A 16,798-nucleotide genomic window follows, 5' to 3' on the forward strand; every position below is an offset into this window, starting at 1 on the left:
TAGTGCCACTCCGGAAGGAAAATTTGTCAACAATGTACAGAACGACACCCATCATTCTTTCATTCTTGTCTTTGGGCTTTTCCAAAAAATTCACATACTCGTCCCGAACCTTGTGGATATAATTTGACAGATCTGATGCAAACTCAAACTTGCGTCTCCTTGCTTTCTCTTCTTTTCCAGGCCTGCGACGTTTCGAAAGAAATAATCATTTCAATATTGGTAGTATTGATAGTAAAAACTTACAGATTTTCTATCTAAAGGTACAATTTTCAACATCGCAACATTATCAACGAGTCTATAGTTATTTTCATAGGAAAGTAAGTGACGTATGGCGATGTAAAGGAAGCAAAAGCAGACGTTTCAAAACGTCGAAACTGAAACTCTAGCATGATCGATAAGAATCGTTTCCTTTGGAAGCTTATCTGAACAATACAAAATTGAGCCATCTTCATCGTACGTGGCGCCTGGATTTTCTTTGCCACCGTCACCCTTCGAGCCGCCTGGATTTTCTTTCCCACCGTCACCCTTCGAGCCGCCTGGATTTTCAGTGCTATTGTCATCCTCCGCGTCTTCTAGATTTTCTCTGCCATCACCACCCTTCGCGTTGTCTGGATTTTCTCTGCCATTGTCATCCTCCGCGACGTCTGGATTATCATCATCGCTATCTTCATCGGACGTGTCGTCTAAATTTTCATCATCGCTATCTTCATCGGACGTGTCGTCTAGATTTTCTCTGCCATCGTCACCCTTCGAGCCGCCTGGATTTTCTTCGCCATCATTACTTGGTCTTTCCGCCTCTTTATCACTATCCTAAAAATATGAAATTTCGACTTTCGAATACAGTTTTATCCGGAAGTGTTTCCGCTCGACTGTTTTTACAAAAATTCTAATCTATAAGCTGATGATCGGTGATAAAAGAAATGTTTTAAAAGTTTACGAATGTTGTACGATTCTCTCAAATTATATGTTGTTTATAACACATTATTCTACAGAGATGTCTACACATCGTACATTCGCGACACTTGCGCTTACATGAAAGTGGCCGTACGATGCTACAACCAGATAGCCCTCCGATACTCCAGCTATGACTCGACTACGATGAATTATCGGCATGCACGTAAAACCCGATAATGACACTTGCAATACACGAAGAAAATCTCTGATATTTCAGGAACCATTCGAAAGAATTCGTCAAAATTTTTTCAACACGATCCCACTGACTAAAAATTTTCTTCAGAAATATGGAATCGTTTTTAAATTACGACAGAAAAAAGTCGCATCTTTATCAACGATCCAACGACACAGTAATTTTCTAAATCACGTCTGCTCTCAATACGCGAAGGAACAAATTCTGGGGAGTTTTTTTTTTTTTTTTTACTTTTACCGATTTGTTTTGCACAGCAAAAAATAATGTACGTATATGTGGAAACAAGCCTACCTTATTCGTTGCGCTCATGGTTTCTGGCGCGGTTGAGTGTACCCACAATGTAGAAAGCGATAACCGCGGTGAAATGCAGCTGTGCGTTACCCAAGGGAAGTTCCTCGCGGACTGATTATTTCTATTTCAGTGCAACGTTGTTTATACTCTGCAATATACTAAAATGGGAGTGGGGGTCGATCTCTGAGAGATAAGTTGTGTTGCATACCGCCCATACTACATTATGAGCTTCAAACATCAGTCCGATGCTTTGACAATCTTTCGAAGCGCGACAGATTTAGGGATTATCAGTGCGTCATATATATTAGGGCGGCCCTTGATATTGTTGAAAAAAAGATTTTTTTCTCCTACCCCTTAAATTGACTCGAAATAACTAAAAAAATGTTTTTTGAACGTGAAATCCGTTCCTCATTTTAATATTAACCCGTGCCCCAAAGGCCCCTTCAAGGAGTTAAAATCGATTTTTTTATAAATTTTTTGATCAATTTGGATGTAACATAAAGTGATTAAAAGTGTATAATAGACACTAGACTGGCTATTCAAAAAAAATTATTCCTCTCGAAATTGAAAAATTTTAAATTGACTTCGAAAAAAAATAAAGAAACAACATGAGTCAGGGATTATAGTTGACTGTAAAAAATTACAGAAATTGCAATCGACTGCTGGATACAGACAGCAAACAGAATGGAGCTGCTACTGGACAGTTGAAAATTGACTGTGAAGGACAAAGTTGTAAAAGACAGAAACAGAAAAGATTGTTTGAAGACTTTTCTTCGTCGACTTGGTGGCGAATGGCAAAATTGTTTTTTTTTTTTCTTTCAATTTTTGTACACTAATTTCATGGCTATGTTAATTTTTTTTTGGACGCCATGTTGAATATTCCATTATGAAAAATTGAAAATGTTTGAGTAGAAAGTATTTCTCGTTAGGAAATACAAGAAGATCAAGGTCTGAAAAGAAATAAAATCTTTATTTTAAAAGATGAAAAAAATAAAAATTATTCAATTGGTTTCTATGGAATTTCTTATGCGACCTTTTTTCCACAGGCAGAAATTTGGAACGGAGAAAAATTCCCATGATCTTGAGTGATGCGTCGTACGAGAAATCATTATTTGGTACAGATGGATTTAAAAATTGCCACGATTCGTCGTCAAGTTTGATAATACGAACGACTTAGGCTCTCGGAAAAGAATTCAAATATCAAGGAATTGCGTCTATAACTCGTTTTACAAATTTGAGTATTTTCATATCCGGTTTCATGATCGAATTCGAACAGTTTTCCAAATTAACTCTACTGCCTGATTACTAACGATTAGTTTGTTCGACAATTTAAATTTGAAATTCATAGACACAAATCACCGATTAATCGATCAACCATACAGCACTAGAATTTGCTGATTTTAGATTGTATAATTGACCCAACTTCCGTGTTTATAATTAAGCGTTCTCAAATTTAAGCTATTTTAAAAAAATTTTTTCCTTATGAAGATAATGACTAATGCTTTCAAATTTTTTTAAACTTATTGTATTACTTATCAACTAAACAAAAATGAAAATTTAGGCAAAAAAATTTTTTTCTTTTAATTAGAAAAATGGCGCTGAAGTCCCGCTCTCCAAAAAAATGGACCTGACGAGTTGGTGGTGATTTATCTCTCCCTCTGAACTGATATAAAAAAAAGACGGATGTTTAATTAGTACAAGTATAGTTATCGCAGGAACTAGAATGAATAAAAAAAAAAAAAATTTGACAAAATGGCGCGTAGTTAAAAGTACGAGTCTGAAAACGACTCGTTTTTTTCAATGTTTTGTTCATTTACTTGGGAGCCGACCTTCGATGAGCTGTAAAACTTGAAATACTGTGAATATCATTACCAAATTTTCACAGTATATTTTTAAGATACTACACTTTCAAAATATATATAAAAAAAAATCGATTTTTCGAAAATTCTAGACCACCGGGTCCCCTTAACTTGAAATCCATCGTTGATAACGAAATTATGCCCAATAATAAATATACTGTGACAAAATATCATCTATAAGAGTCAATAATAATAAATATTCTCTGTCGATAGACATCAAAATCGTTCGATGAACTGTAAATATTAATACAAATAAATATCATCGCTGCATCATACTTTGTAACAATTAAATTGCTTTTATTTCTAACTGCGCCTTTACTGACTAATTATTCACTGTTACAATTATAAACCATTCCAGCTTATGACCGGTTATAATAATCTCGGCTTGATAATTGACATCCGGTTAATAGCTCTCGCTTGGAAAAATGCGACACGAAACATACAAGTACATATGCGCGTGTATTATTTTTTTTGCACAGCATAGGTTCGTGTGCTGTACAAGAAATATATTTTTGCATGAATGTTACAGTTAAATATATCGACATAAAAATATTTCATATAAAGAAAAGTTTTTATGAATTGGGAGGCCTGTTTCCCTCATTGGTAGGCAACCCAAAATACTGGAGCGTTTACTTCGAAACACCCTGTAAACGTAGCGTGTATTTCCCATTTGACAAATATAGGTATCAAGTGTCGCATAATTTGTTCAGAAAAAAAAAAAAAATATAATATCATCAGAGAGTTTAGCGAGTCCCAATTTATCGTCTCGTGCACATCGCTAAAGTTAACGAAGTGGAAGAAATCAATAGTGTAGATGTAGAAATACGTATAACGAATGCTTTCGAACTTCGTCCGTTCGATGGCGATCCTTTGAAAGAAACTTTGAATAACAGAAAGAAAAAAAAAACGACCAACAACAAGATGGTAAAAAAAGATATCACGATCCAATCTTGACAAATGAACGATCATGATTTTTCATCATGCTGCGAGAATGTAGACTTGACCTTGACCTTGACCTTGGCCATTATCCCGATGACTGTTGTATTATATCCTCGTTCGTAGCAAATCGCTTACAGTTTGACTTACCGTAACATCATTTTGCTACATCGGTTCTAGAAAAATTGATACATTCAACAAAGTGACAGGACTGTAATCGTATGTCGCAAGGCGTTTGGCTGACCACAATAGACTTCTTCTACTCGTATCGGAAACTGAGGCTCCAAGTCTCTCGCTAATATCGCAAGCCTTCAAGATTAATTCAAAACATGGGAATTATAAGAAAAGCTGATAATTCAAAGTATAAACGCACGAGATAATAGCATCGTTGTCGTTATGATTTCAGTTGAACTGAAAACCGCAAGAATAGCGATGAAGTTATTGCAGGGAAACAAAGCGAGACTTAGTTGGATCTCAAATCTAGAACTTTCCTTTAATATTTTTATATCACGTAATTAGATTATTACATTCTGCAGAAAATCTGAAAAATTTTTACATTTTTTTTTTTTTTTAATTTGCTTTTTAGTTTCACTTTCTCTTCCGTTTAGCTACATTTGCATCAAGATACTTTTGATAATACAAACGTGATTTGTTTTTTTTCATCCATGTTTCAGAGTTACTTTTATCGATTGATTTACAAAACTCTATTACCGATTTTATTCTACATTGAAACAGGTCAAGGTTCAGGCTTTTTTTAGATGTTTTTTTTCTTTTGCGCTGTTCTTTGTATCAAACGCTTTATTTCTGATTTTTTTCATAATCACGGTCTTCCCAGTGACATGAAATTTCTTCGTACGCCATTTGAAACGCGCGTGTGCTTGTGGGATTTCCACTCCCGCATTGTTAGCGCGATTCTGCCACATCCCGGATAAGTGATTAGATTACAAACTCGACGACCAGCATATCCCTCTTGCCAATTCACCCGCGTGCGATGGAATAAAATTTTTCTTGTTGTTGCTAAGATATTGAAGAAAGGAAAAATAACGGTGAAACAGAACATCGCGATGTTAATATCGAAAATAAGTTTCGAAAAAACAGTTAAATCATATCTAATCATAATTGACGAATGAACCGAAAGTCAAGTTCGAGGGTTTGTAAAAAGGTGTAAGAGTCAAATTAAAATTGAAGTTCTAAATTTTCAAAATTCAAAACGACCATTGCATTCGGAATATTTCATCATCCGAAGTTTCGACGATTTGGAACAACAGCGCTTAATGTAACGGTCAGATTGAACTTTAAAAACTTGGAGACTTTGACATTTCCATACGTGTATTATTATATTTCTTTACATACATTGACGAATGAAAAACATCGTAAATTTAGTTCCAGGCGATTTGCAGATAATTACTCCATTCGTCATTGTGAGCAATCGTCTGTTAGCGTAACAATAAAAACAATTCTACTCTATTCGTAAACTAATTAAACTTTGATAGTTTCTAACTACGCCGAATTTGTTTCGTCATAGGCGTAGGCACGTGATGGTATCATTATTATTATTATTATTTATTGCCATATGAATAAATCACGTGGCATATTTATTTGAAGGTAATCGACATCGATTAATATTCACTAATAGACAAGCAGACGTGATATATGATTAGATAAGAATCAAGGAGAATTATTTCGCGAGATTAGAAAATTCCGAATAATCACAAATCGTGTCTGTACTCATTTAAATAATTTTTTTTTATACATCTATTGCACTGTTCTTTAACCGTATAATAATCTCCAATGAATCGAACAAATGAGTGAATTAAACGGTTCATTTAACATAGCGAGCAGATCAATGAGTAAATATATTGAATTATTATTGAACAAGTGAATTTGATACAAGTTAAAAAAATAAATAATCGAGTAAAGAAGTTTAGAACAATGAACGATTGAATGAATGATCGAATTTCTCAGACGAGAGAAAAGTTTTCACGGATATAGGAGAAGGAATTGCAGAAAGGAAAAAAATTAGACGGATAAAAAAAGAATGTTGTAAAATTCAGGATTGTCGAAGGATTAAAATTGAGCTACGTACGTAATGTATGGATATCAAGGCGAAGGCACGACTGTAATTATCTGCAAAGAAAAAGAAGCAGAAGAAGAAGAAGAAGAAGTAGAAGAGGATAAAAAATAAAAACCGCGTGACAGAGAAACGTAAAACGATATCGAGTGGGATGTAATAACAATAAGCAGGTGTTAAGCTGCGTACATATTTGAACATTAGTTTTACGCTCTACGTTAACCTCGAGATAAATTTGTATCACTAGACACGTCTTTTCATCATCTTGCTGATCACTTGCACCGAGAAACTGAAACATAAATGTGTTTGCAACAAGTTATTTCTTGCCGGAATATTTGTAATTTATAGTTATTTTGTCGCTATTACAACATAAATGTAATCGGGTTAGGGAAAAGTATTTGACGTAATGAAATTTTCGAAAAATATACCATCCTCGGTTACGTATAAATAAATACAAAGCAACGAAGGTAATCATTCTACAAAATTTAAATAATTATTAAATATTGTAATCGAAGTGATGATTTTGCATTATAATTAATAAAACAACCCTTGGTTCAAAGCTGCATGGAAAAAAAAGTCTGAATTAAAAATATTCGGGATACGGCTGGATTTTTGTGTTACATACACGGGTTTTCGACCCTCAGGAATAAAAATTTGAAACCATTTTTGATCTGCACATCCGACGTTGCGAAAAAACAGGAAAAATTGCCTCTTTTTTTTTTTATTACTGATTCCCTCAAAAACCGCCATCGATAGATGAAAAACGGGTAATATCTGGGGAATTTTGGTAAAATAGTATCTTTTTTCTTATGCAGATAAATTATTCCACCAAAATTCCCCAGACACCGTCGATAAGTAGAATTTCTTTTTTCTCAATTTGTTAATCCAACTCCGTTCCCGACGTACGAGGATATAATTCGATGCAGAATTTTCCGCTCTGCACGATGGTCGAGTCATTTTTCATCTGTCGGTATCAGTTCTCGAGGAAAACGGAAAAAAACGTAAAATTTATCCCTTTTCTCGAGACCCCGGCTAAGCAGCTCAAAAATCACTTCACATTTGAGTTCCCCAGGGTACGAGGAAAGCCTTTCTCCACGCAACAATGCAGCCATTGTATCCCCAATATTTTTAATTCGGATCTATTTTCACTGGACTATCAACGCCGGTGCGACGGTATTGCGACTTTTTACGTCTCGTCGTACAGAGCCCCGCACATCGTACATGCTGTGAGTAATAACTCAGGTACCACTCGAACGGCATGGGCATAATGCTACACATGTGCACATACACGTGTGTGTATGAACCCAGGTTTTAAGGCTGTCTCAGTTCGTTTGACATCTCATTCGGAATCGCAACAGCGTTCGAGTGATGAGCTGATCAATAGTCGTCCCCGTTATCATTTATTTGTTTCTGTTTAGTTTTTCGATTTACTACATAAAACATTCTCATAATTTCATGAGTGAAAATTTATAAATTACATGTGTTTTGTGACGGAATTAATTTTACATTTCTCTTATTCGTATCTCGCGAGTGTGAATGTTTCGTGTTTCTCATTCAATTCGTATGATTTTCAACTTTCAATTCTACCTTTAGAGTAAAATTTAAATTATGCGGTGCTGGATTATTTAATCGATCTAAGACACATAATTCGACAGTCACGTGAATATCCCGAAGATGTTTCACACGTGGAAAACTTATTGTAAGTAAAATATTTTCTTACGCCATTATTTAATTGTTCATCTATTTTGAAGCCTGTAACTTTTTTTCGCTTCGTATTCTCCTTTCTGTTTGACAACTTTACGTTCGTTGAACTTGAACTGCATTTTTTCGCCATTTCAAACTAATTTCAAGAATCTCAATTGTCATTTTCGTCATCGTTCATACAAATTTTAACAATCTTTATTTCGTCTACCGGCAATTGAATTCCTTACCGTCACTACAAATTTGTAATTACATCAAGACCCGATAAACTATGTTGATTTCATCTCGAATTTATTAAAATACTTCCGATATATTAAAAAATTACGAGACGTATATTAATAATAATAAAAATAATAATAACAACGGTAGATGTTGAAACGCACGAGGATTAAATGTAATTTCTTAAGGTGAAAGTCAAAAAAAAGTAAACAGTATCCGTACAATCGTGCTAATCAATGTTTCGACGAGTGAGTAAATTTAAACACTTGTTACAGAAATTATTATTGCTCGTGCAGGCAGATTTGCCAAGCTTAATTACAGGTTATTTGCGAGTGTATAAATGTATCTTTTAAGCTATACTTTCGACGCTCAACGAATTGTATACGTTTAAAATCAGGTATATCGTGTTCCAAGAAGCTGTTAAAGCTTTATTGGTTCATTTAACCCGAATTATTATTAACATTTCGCTGAAGTTAATACTGTTCTTGAAACAAGTAAAACTACTTCATCTTCTTCTTGACTCACGTTGGTTTAATGATGAAAATAACTTTTATCTTTTTTTTTTTTTGATAAAGTCACGTTTTGGCATCTGATAAACGATATTTTTACGATCGAGTACAGTAGACATAATTGAATAGGCAAACAGAATTTTATTGATTAAATTTTTGAAACAGTAAAATTTAAATAAGCTAACCGTGATTATAGTAATACAATTTTTATCACCTTAAAACAATGTGCTATCAATGCCACGTGGATTAAACACGCTCAAGTCGCATTGTATAAGCAAAGTACTTGCGGTAAAGATTTTTACGACTTGCATAAAACTTTTTATGTTGAGAAAATTCGTTCTACAACTCGCTAGACGTTTTCAAGTAACTCTTCTTTCATTTTGTCCTTTGTGTCGATCGTTCGTTTGACCGCAATTTTTATTTACTAGTTTTTTTTTTTTTTTTTTTTCTCCTCTGTGCAAACCAACGAGTTATTTCGCATTTTTTGCCTCCAATTAAAGTTCCCTGTTTAATATTCTTATTTTTATACTTACGCAGGTACCGATTTTTCTTTTCTTCTTTGCAAAGATTTATCAACGTAACCATTCGTTCGTAGCAATGAATTAATATACCACCATTTGTTTAATTTCATTCGTGTAAAGACAAGTTGACTGGTGAAATATTATTCGTGCGTTGCCTTCCATACAAATTTTTTCTACGTACTAGGTGATGAAGGCGGAAGGCGAAACGGCGTAATTAAGGTTACCTAACGCTGCCAGTCGGCAATTACTATATAACAGACATCCATTCCGTCAGGAAGTCGCGTTACACTTTTTTCTAGTCATCTTTGTGTTTCGTAGACAAAAGCTTTTTATACCGATCGCACTATGTACGAATTTAGGATTATTCCAAAATTTTAATACCGATTGAAAGACGTTTGAAAACGCGTTAGACTTTGAAATTAAACATTTGAAAATAATGAAAAGTTAATTGAAGAAAAAAATGTTTAATTGATGATTCATTTTTTAACTCATCTTTTTACCATTGATTCATATCTGAATTATATTTGTGTCAGACTCGAGTTCACCGCAGATTAACATCAGTTCTAAAAATGCTTAATAACAATCATACAGTTACAAAGGTATGCATTCACATTCTTCATTTAATCTTGTTGGCATTCTTAGAGCTGATTTGAATGTCTGTTGAACGCAAGTCTCGTGCTCGGTATGAACACTTAAAGCCGTTTATTGTAGACTGCAAATACAGGACGTAAAATATGTTCGTACTTGGAATTGAATCTGAACCGCAATAAGCGATGAAACATTAACGCGAATGAATGTTTCATTTATTTTCCAACCAATGAGATAGGATATTCTATTCTTGTCGAATAAGTTCAGATTCTGACTAATTCTCGAATTAGACTCAAATCCTTTCGAATTATTTCAATTCTAATACAACGAAAATTATTTTCCAGTCGTTTAATGATTTTGAAACACAACTTCAGCCAATGGGAATGTGATCGAAATATCTTAAAGAAGCTTCAACATTATTCGATATTATTCTCGTAATATTTTAATTACAACAATTCACTGTTCATCGAGTGAAAATATTGAAATTTCGTGCAAAAGAGACCCATCGAAAATTCATAAAAAACCTCAACTACAACCTCGTTCATTTTTGTTGCGTAGAAAATGTTAAAATTTACCGATCGGCACTCCGTGCAAATGACTGTTCTTTGTTTTTTCTCTTTGTTCTTTCCACGACGTGACTGTTTTTCCTTTGTACAATTTGTCGAATGAATCTTATTGTTAGGAATGCCTTTCCCCGTTCAACCTCTGATGCAAAATCACTCTGTTGTTATACATATTACTAAAATATTATCTTGTGATTAATTCCATCACGCGTGTGTTTTATACAAACAAATCTGTATTATATCATTAAATGCAGACACATTACGAAGAGATAAACTATCACACGTGTTGCACATCCAAAGTTGTACATCCCGGACGAAAGAATTTTCCTGCACCAATTAAAAGGCATCATCTGCTCGTTCTGATAAGTCATTAAACTTCCGGTCGACTAGTTTTTATTTTATTGCCCGTCATTGTGCTTGCAGTTTCAGTGGAGTAGTGAAATTTTCGTATCAACGTTAAGAACATTGTATAACCTATGTATATAAATATGTCGAAGGACGGATAAACGGATGGGCCTCGACTTTGTCTCTGACCCACTATTACTTCCAAATAAATAAAAGAAAAGAAAAGAGAAGAGAAGAGAACAATCCCTAAGAATGATTTAGTGTTGTTAGTAAAGCGGAATGCTTGGTGCTAAGTAGCGGATAACGTGACTGATATACATGGGCTCGGATGCTCAAGCAAGCGCACTGATTGTAAATTCGACGTAACAACAAGTCGTGCATACGTTTACACTGGAATGACTCACATGGATTGAGTAGGTTTGGCGATAATGATTCTCTGATGAATAAGAATTCTCGACCTCGTATGTAATCTATTATAATCTATATAATATAATGATTCTCTGTCACAAACCACCATCATCATCATCATCATCATTATCATTACCATGAGTGACAAAAAATTTCAACTCGCTAGTCAGACATTCCTACTTCACGAGAGTTGATGAGGGTTAATCGCGTTCGCGTGTGAATTACAAACTGTGCGAAAAAAATTAAAAAAAAAAAACAAAAACCTCTCCATCTCGATAATTTAATTTACATTAACGTGATGGAATTCAACTCCTTTTATTCTTTTCTCAAATTCGACCCCAATGCGACGAAGCGTTTATGTATGTATGATGTTAATCCACAACCTTTCTCTACTTCGTGATATGCTATGATTTATGAGGTTATTTCGCAACGAGACTACATTGACGAATGGCGAAACTAAGAGAAAGCGACGAACCGTTATGTCTGCTTTTTTTTTTTTTTTTTTTTTTGTTCTCTCTTCTTTTTCTATAAATTCGGTCAAGACTGACAGCGAGTCAAAAGAACTGTAAATCACGATCGAGGTTAAGGGTCCTGAAACTTAACGCAACTGTTCGATGATAAAGATGATCGTTAGGAGGCGGGTAACTGGATAAAATGTGACATTGGCCTTGAAGTTAGGTAAGTTATGAGGCAGTTAACTGGCACTTGGCTGTGTTGTATACCTATGCTTGCGAAATTGACATGTGGCATTTACGGGGGAAATCACACGGCGAGAATTCGACATCGCGACGATGATAAATCGCGTTGAATATCGTACGTTGCGCAATGTTTCTTCTTTCTTTTTCTTTTTCATTTTTCAAACAAGGCTTCAAGGATGAAATTAGGACTTGGATATTAAACTTTCAAGTAACCGGTTTCATGTGCGTTCACACCGATTCAGTATCGTATAATCAGACATGTATATTATATATTTCCTCAAATCAGATTGCGAACATTTTAATCCCGTCTTGGTCTCCAAAATTTAATGCAAACGATATGCGATTCTACCAGCTCTGAAACTTTACCATGAATTTTTCCTGACTTTTTTATTTATTTTTTTTTTTTTTGGAATCGATTTCTGTTCACTTATTACTTGAAACCCGACACGTCTTGTTCCGTAATTTAAAAATCTGAAAAAATTCTGAAAGATCTCTAGTGTTGACCGTAAAAATTTTCAAGCTCAAACCCAAACTGGATCGGGCATTGCTTCTAATCTTTTTTGAGCTTCTTGAAGAAAAAAAATTCACAAATATATAAGGAAGTATCAGTTTAGCAGGTTCAGGATTAAGGTCAGGAGGGTCAAAAAGAAGACGAGGTGACAACGCACTATTTACAATAAAGTAATCGACGTTTAGTGTCTATCACTGACCGCCACCAATCACCCGAACTGCATTGTAGATTACGGACGCGCTTTCGCTGCTAGATATATATGGACGTCGTAGTTGTTCTTATAATTTTCCATCTACATAGTTTACGTAACACTAATACAATATTTTAGCCCAGTGATTTTTAATACAAGTGTTAATGTCAGCAGAAATTAGTCCACCAGCAGATGAGAGCAGGATTTTTCTATTGCCGCACATGTTTCTCTCGCAATATTTCGTTTTTGTTTTAAATTAGTTACCAACATATTCATAGACCAAATATAGAGATAACGTGCATTCGTATTCATTTGTCTGTATGTCACTGTTATAAAATTCAATACCTCTTCCTGTAGGATCGTGAGAAACTATACCCACTAGCTTTTACCATATTACCCTTTTTTCGATTTTTTATTTTTTATTTTTTATCGTGTTACTAACGAAAATTGGTTATTGGAATTTGTCCGCGAACTCTGTGTAAGCAGAGTCGCCTTCCTACTTTTAGCTTTGGGTTGATGACCCCAATACAACGCCTGCCCTGCAGACGAAAGATGACCTTTGCTAACTAATGGAAATGATCTGCATAGTTTTTGGAAGAGATCACTACGTCTTATTGGTACTCATTTGACATTGAACAGTTTCGAGAATAAATTCGTTGAACAATATCCGTCCGATATGTTTCGCTCATCAAATTACATCATCATCCCAACAAATTCAGGGAGATTAATCGAAGTTCCGTTTCTGTTACCAGTTGCCAACGTGCCACAGCGATGGGTGTTCGCGGTCATGGGATGCCTGGCGGTATCCAACGCATTCTCAATGCGAATTTGCCTAAATCTGGCCATAACCAAGATGGTTTCCAGGGTAAAGACATCATCGAATTTCACCATTTTAGACGACACTTGTCCAGCACCAGAGGGAACGGTGCACTCGAGCTCAAATGGAAATGGGACTTACGATTGGGATGAATACACACAGGTAAGATTCCCGATTACAGTATTGGTTTCATCCCTCGATTAAGGAATTATTCGATGGACGTTTCCAGTCAAAAGTGTGTCTCGGTGAGAATGTTGAACACTTCGCGATGAGATAAAAATCTGACAAGTTTTACAATCCTAACCAAGTTGATGAGATCATTCGTTTCAAACAATTTGTATTCCGTGGTGATGGCGTGTCAATCAACGCGACAGCGAATCAGCGATGTCGAAGTCACTGTTTGACGTCAGCGGTAAGTAAAGAAAATAAAATTAAACGGTGGTAAAAATGCGTTCAATAGCGATACGTGTTTTCAGTTTAAAGTCTGAAACAGGACTATTTTTAAAATAATGTTGATCGACGCAGCAACCTTATTCGTTTTACAACGTACGAGAATTCTTATATGTCTTTTATCCATGATGACTAATGGATCATTAGAAAGCGGGAGCAAAATGGGTGCTTTCGTCCTTTCAAACGATATTAATGACAAAGAACTTCATAATGACGGTAAATTACGTTCCAGGGTATCATACTGTCGAGTTTCTTCTGGGGCTACATAATCACTCAAATACCTGGCGGAATACTAGCAGACAAGTTTGGAGGGAAGTACACTCTGGGTATCGGTATTCTATCAACGGCGATTTTCACCATGCTGACACCGCTGGTGGTTGAAACCTTCGACGCGACTGGGCTGATAGTTCTTCGCGTACTAATGGGTCTTGGTGAAGGAACGACGTTCCCGGCAGCGAACTCGCTCGTAGCTCAATGGGCGCCGCCGGAAGAGAGGTCAAAGATCAGCACGGTGGTGATGTCAGGAATGCAGGTTGGAACGGTGCTGGGAACATCGCTCTCCGGGGTCCTGATCCACAACTTTTCGATAGGCTGGCCTGTGGTCTTCTATTTCTTCGGAGGCATTGGCGCGCTCTGGTTCCCGGTCTGGGTTGTACTCTGCTACAGCTATCCGGACACTCACCCCTTCATAAGTGACAAAGAGAAAGAGTTCCTCCGCGAAAGGATGAGCGAGCACACCCACAAACAGACCGCGGCGACACCGTGGCGCCGGATCCTCACCTCGGCACCAATGTGGGCGTTGATGATCGGCAAGGTCGGCGAGAATTTCGGGTTTCAAACGATGGTGACCGACCTTCCGAAGTACATGAGCAGCGTCCTCAAGTTCTCGATACAGACGAATGGCTTCCTGTCCGCTCTTCCTCTGCTCGCGATGTGGCTCGGTGGAATCGGCTCGTCCTGGATCGCCGATTGGATGATAAAGAAGGACAAGATTTCAAGGACGAACTTGCGCAAGGTCTGCGCTACGATCGCCGCCGCTGGACCGGCTGGTTTCCTCGTAGGCGCTTCCTACGCCGGGTGTGATCGCACCATCGTCGTCACCCTCTTCACCCTCGGCATGGGTCTGATGGGCTTCATCTACCCGAGCACCATGGTCAACGGTCTTGACCTCAGTCCCAACTACTCGGGTTCTCTGACCGCAATGACAACAACGATTGTCGCCATTGCCGGTATTGCCGCGCCCTACGCTGTCGGCGTTCTCACTCCGAATCAGACGCTAAGCGAATGGAGAACCGTATTCTGGATCACATTCGCCGTCTACTTGATATCCGTTCTCATCTACGATCTCTGGGCCGATGGGGAGGTCCAGGACTGGAACGACCCGGGACTCGGTGAGAAAACCAACAAGGAGGAAGTTCAAAGGCGGAAACAGAACTCTGACATACCGCTTTCAAGAAGACCCGTCCAAAAGGTACATCCGGCTTAGCTGCGGGTCTTCAAGCTGTGCTCCTTACGGCCTCACTGAAACAAATTTTTTTATTTCAAATTGACCCTACTTCAGATCGGGTGAATACATGAACAATAAATGAACACGTCTTCAGTCCGGATAGAAACGACGCTATTAACCAGTGCTTACTTTCCCTGGAATGGTGATGTGTTCATTTACTGATCGTGTTTAGTTGATGTAGCTATGGCAAAGGTTCTAAAACGTGATCAAAATGCCTATAAACTGGGCGTTTAAATTCTCTGCCGGGGAAAAAAGCTGGTACAAAAATCACAATGCAGAATTACAAGTATAAAGAATAAGTACAAGTTGAAAGAATCTTCGACAGCTTTAGAATGGTCGTGTTTCAGTTGATTTTTCTACTGGCATTTTAAAATTCATTTACATTTGGTTCCTTAGTCGTAGATGCATCATATTTTCAGCTATTTTAAACACTATGTTTCGTGAGTTTACTATCTTTTAGCGGTGATAATTTTTTTTGTTACATAGCCAATTTTACGGCAAAGAATATAGTCGAAATGAAGGAAGTTTATTACTGACCGCCAATAGTTTTGATGATTTTACATTTTGATGGAATAAAAAAATCTATTATTATCGACGCTATTACCTCCGGTCTGACTTATATAAGATTCCAATTTGTTAAAGTTGATACTGTGATTTACAAGCCACATGTACGTACCCGCGTATTCGTCAGGTGAATCTACTCTGAATCAATTCTCTGGAGAATGGCATTTCTTCTGCATGTAAATAATCTACAATTAATATGATTTTCCCCCAAAAAAAATAAAAAATTGATTTATTGTGGCGAAAAATTATACTTATATCACAAATAAACTCACTATGAATTTCCGATTGTTTCTGATGGATTACGCAATTCTGAAATAAATTTTTCATCCACTGGAAAATTTCATAGCTTTCGCAAAGCGAAATGTAAGAATATTTCTACACGGTATATCGAAACCTAGATTTTGCAATTATTTCACAATATTTTTTACGTTTGGAATCTAATCCGCGCAGTTTTTACCGACAATCGTACAGTATTACAATTTTATTCCACTTTTTATATTAACTATGTATATTCCTAGGTATAAAGTATTATTTTTACGAATATGTACATTATATAATTATATATAGACGTATGATTTTGTCATTTATTCAGAATTTCCGCCAAATTATATCCCCTTCTCCACCAATCGAAAAATAATTATCTGAACTATTTCAGCATTTTATATGCTATCATTAAAGATTCGTCATTTTATGATATAAGCGAATCTGGATTAGCTAGTTTTAAAAACAAGAAGGAAAAAATGAGTAAGTATAAGCAGCATTTGTATAATAGCTCAAGATCCAACACGCTTCTCAGTCAAATAAAAAATTATGGAAATTTTGTCAGTACTAAGTTCAACCGAAGCTTAAACCCGGGACGACGCCCCGATTTCAATTAAATAACCGGTCGATTATGCGTGAGTG

General features: G+C 36.3%; 3 protein-coding genes across 4 annotated transcripts in view; 1 reads left to right on the forward strand and 2 right to left on the reverse strand.

The window, feature by feature from the left end:
- Positions 1-360: 360 nt before the first annotated feature.
- LOC124186587 (prostatic spermine-binding protein-like) lies at positions 361-1,456 on the reverse strand. Its single transcript, XM_046578419.1, has 2 exons — positions 1,439-1,456; positions 361-810 (listed from the first exon to the last, which is right to left on the reverse strand). Exons 1-2 carry the CDS (start codon positions 1,454-1,456, stop codon positions 361-363), a joined length of 468 nt encoding a protein of 155 aa, XP_046434375.1.
- Positions 1,457-5,561: 4,105 nt separating this feature from the next.
- LOC124186464 (endonuclease III-like protein 1) overlaps positions 5,562-16,798 on the reverse strand; it is a 37,841-nt gene continuing 26,604 nt past the window's right edge. The window contains exon 5 of the mRNA XM_046578211.1: positions 5,562-6,593. The gene's annotated coding sequence lies outside the window, so the exon portion shown is untranslated. The remainder of the gene's footprint in view (positions 6,594-16,798) is intronic.
- Positions 7,626-16,228, forward strand: LOC124186458 (putative inorganic phosphate cotransporter). Of its 2 annotated transcripts, none has more exons than XM_046578203.1 (3): positions 7,626-8,003; positions 13,310-13,536; positions 14,057-16,228. In XM_046578203.1, the coding sequence occupies exons 1-3, from the start codon at positions 7,979-7,981 to the stop codon at positions 15,308-15,310; spliced, it is 1,506 nt and encodes a 501-aa protein (XP_046434159.1). In that variant the 5' UTR covers positions 7,626-7,978; the 3' UTR covers positions 15,311-16,228. The 2 variants fall into 2 exon arrangements, with proteins under 2 accessions (XP_046434159.1, XP_046434160.1); XM_046578204.1 differs by lacking the exon at positions 7,626-8,003 and adding an exon at positions 12,864-13,174.

The sequence above is a fragment of the Neodiprion fabricii genome, chromosome 7 (assembly GCF_021155785.1).
Source record: "Neodiprion fabricii isolate iyNeoFabr1 chromosome 7, iyNeoFabr1.1, whole genome shotgun sequence".
NCBI lineage: Eukaryota > Metazoa > Arthropoda > Insecta > Hymenoptera > Diprionidae > Neodiprion > Neodiprion fabricii.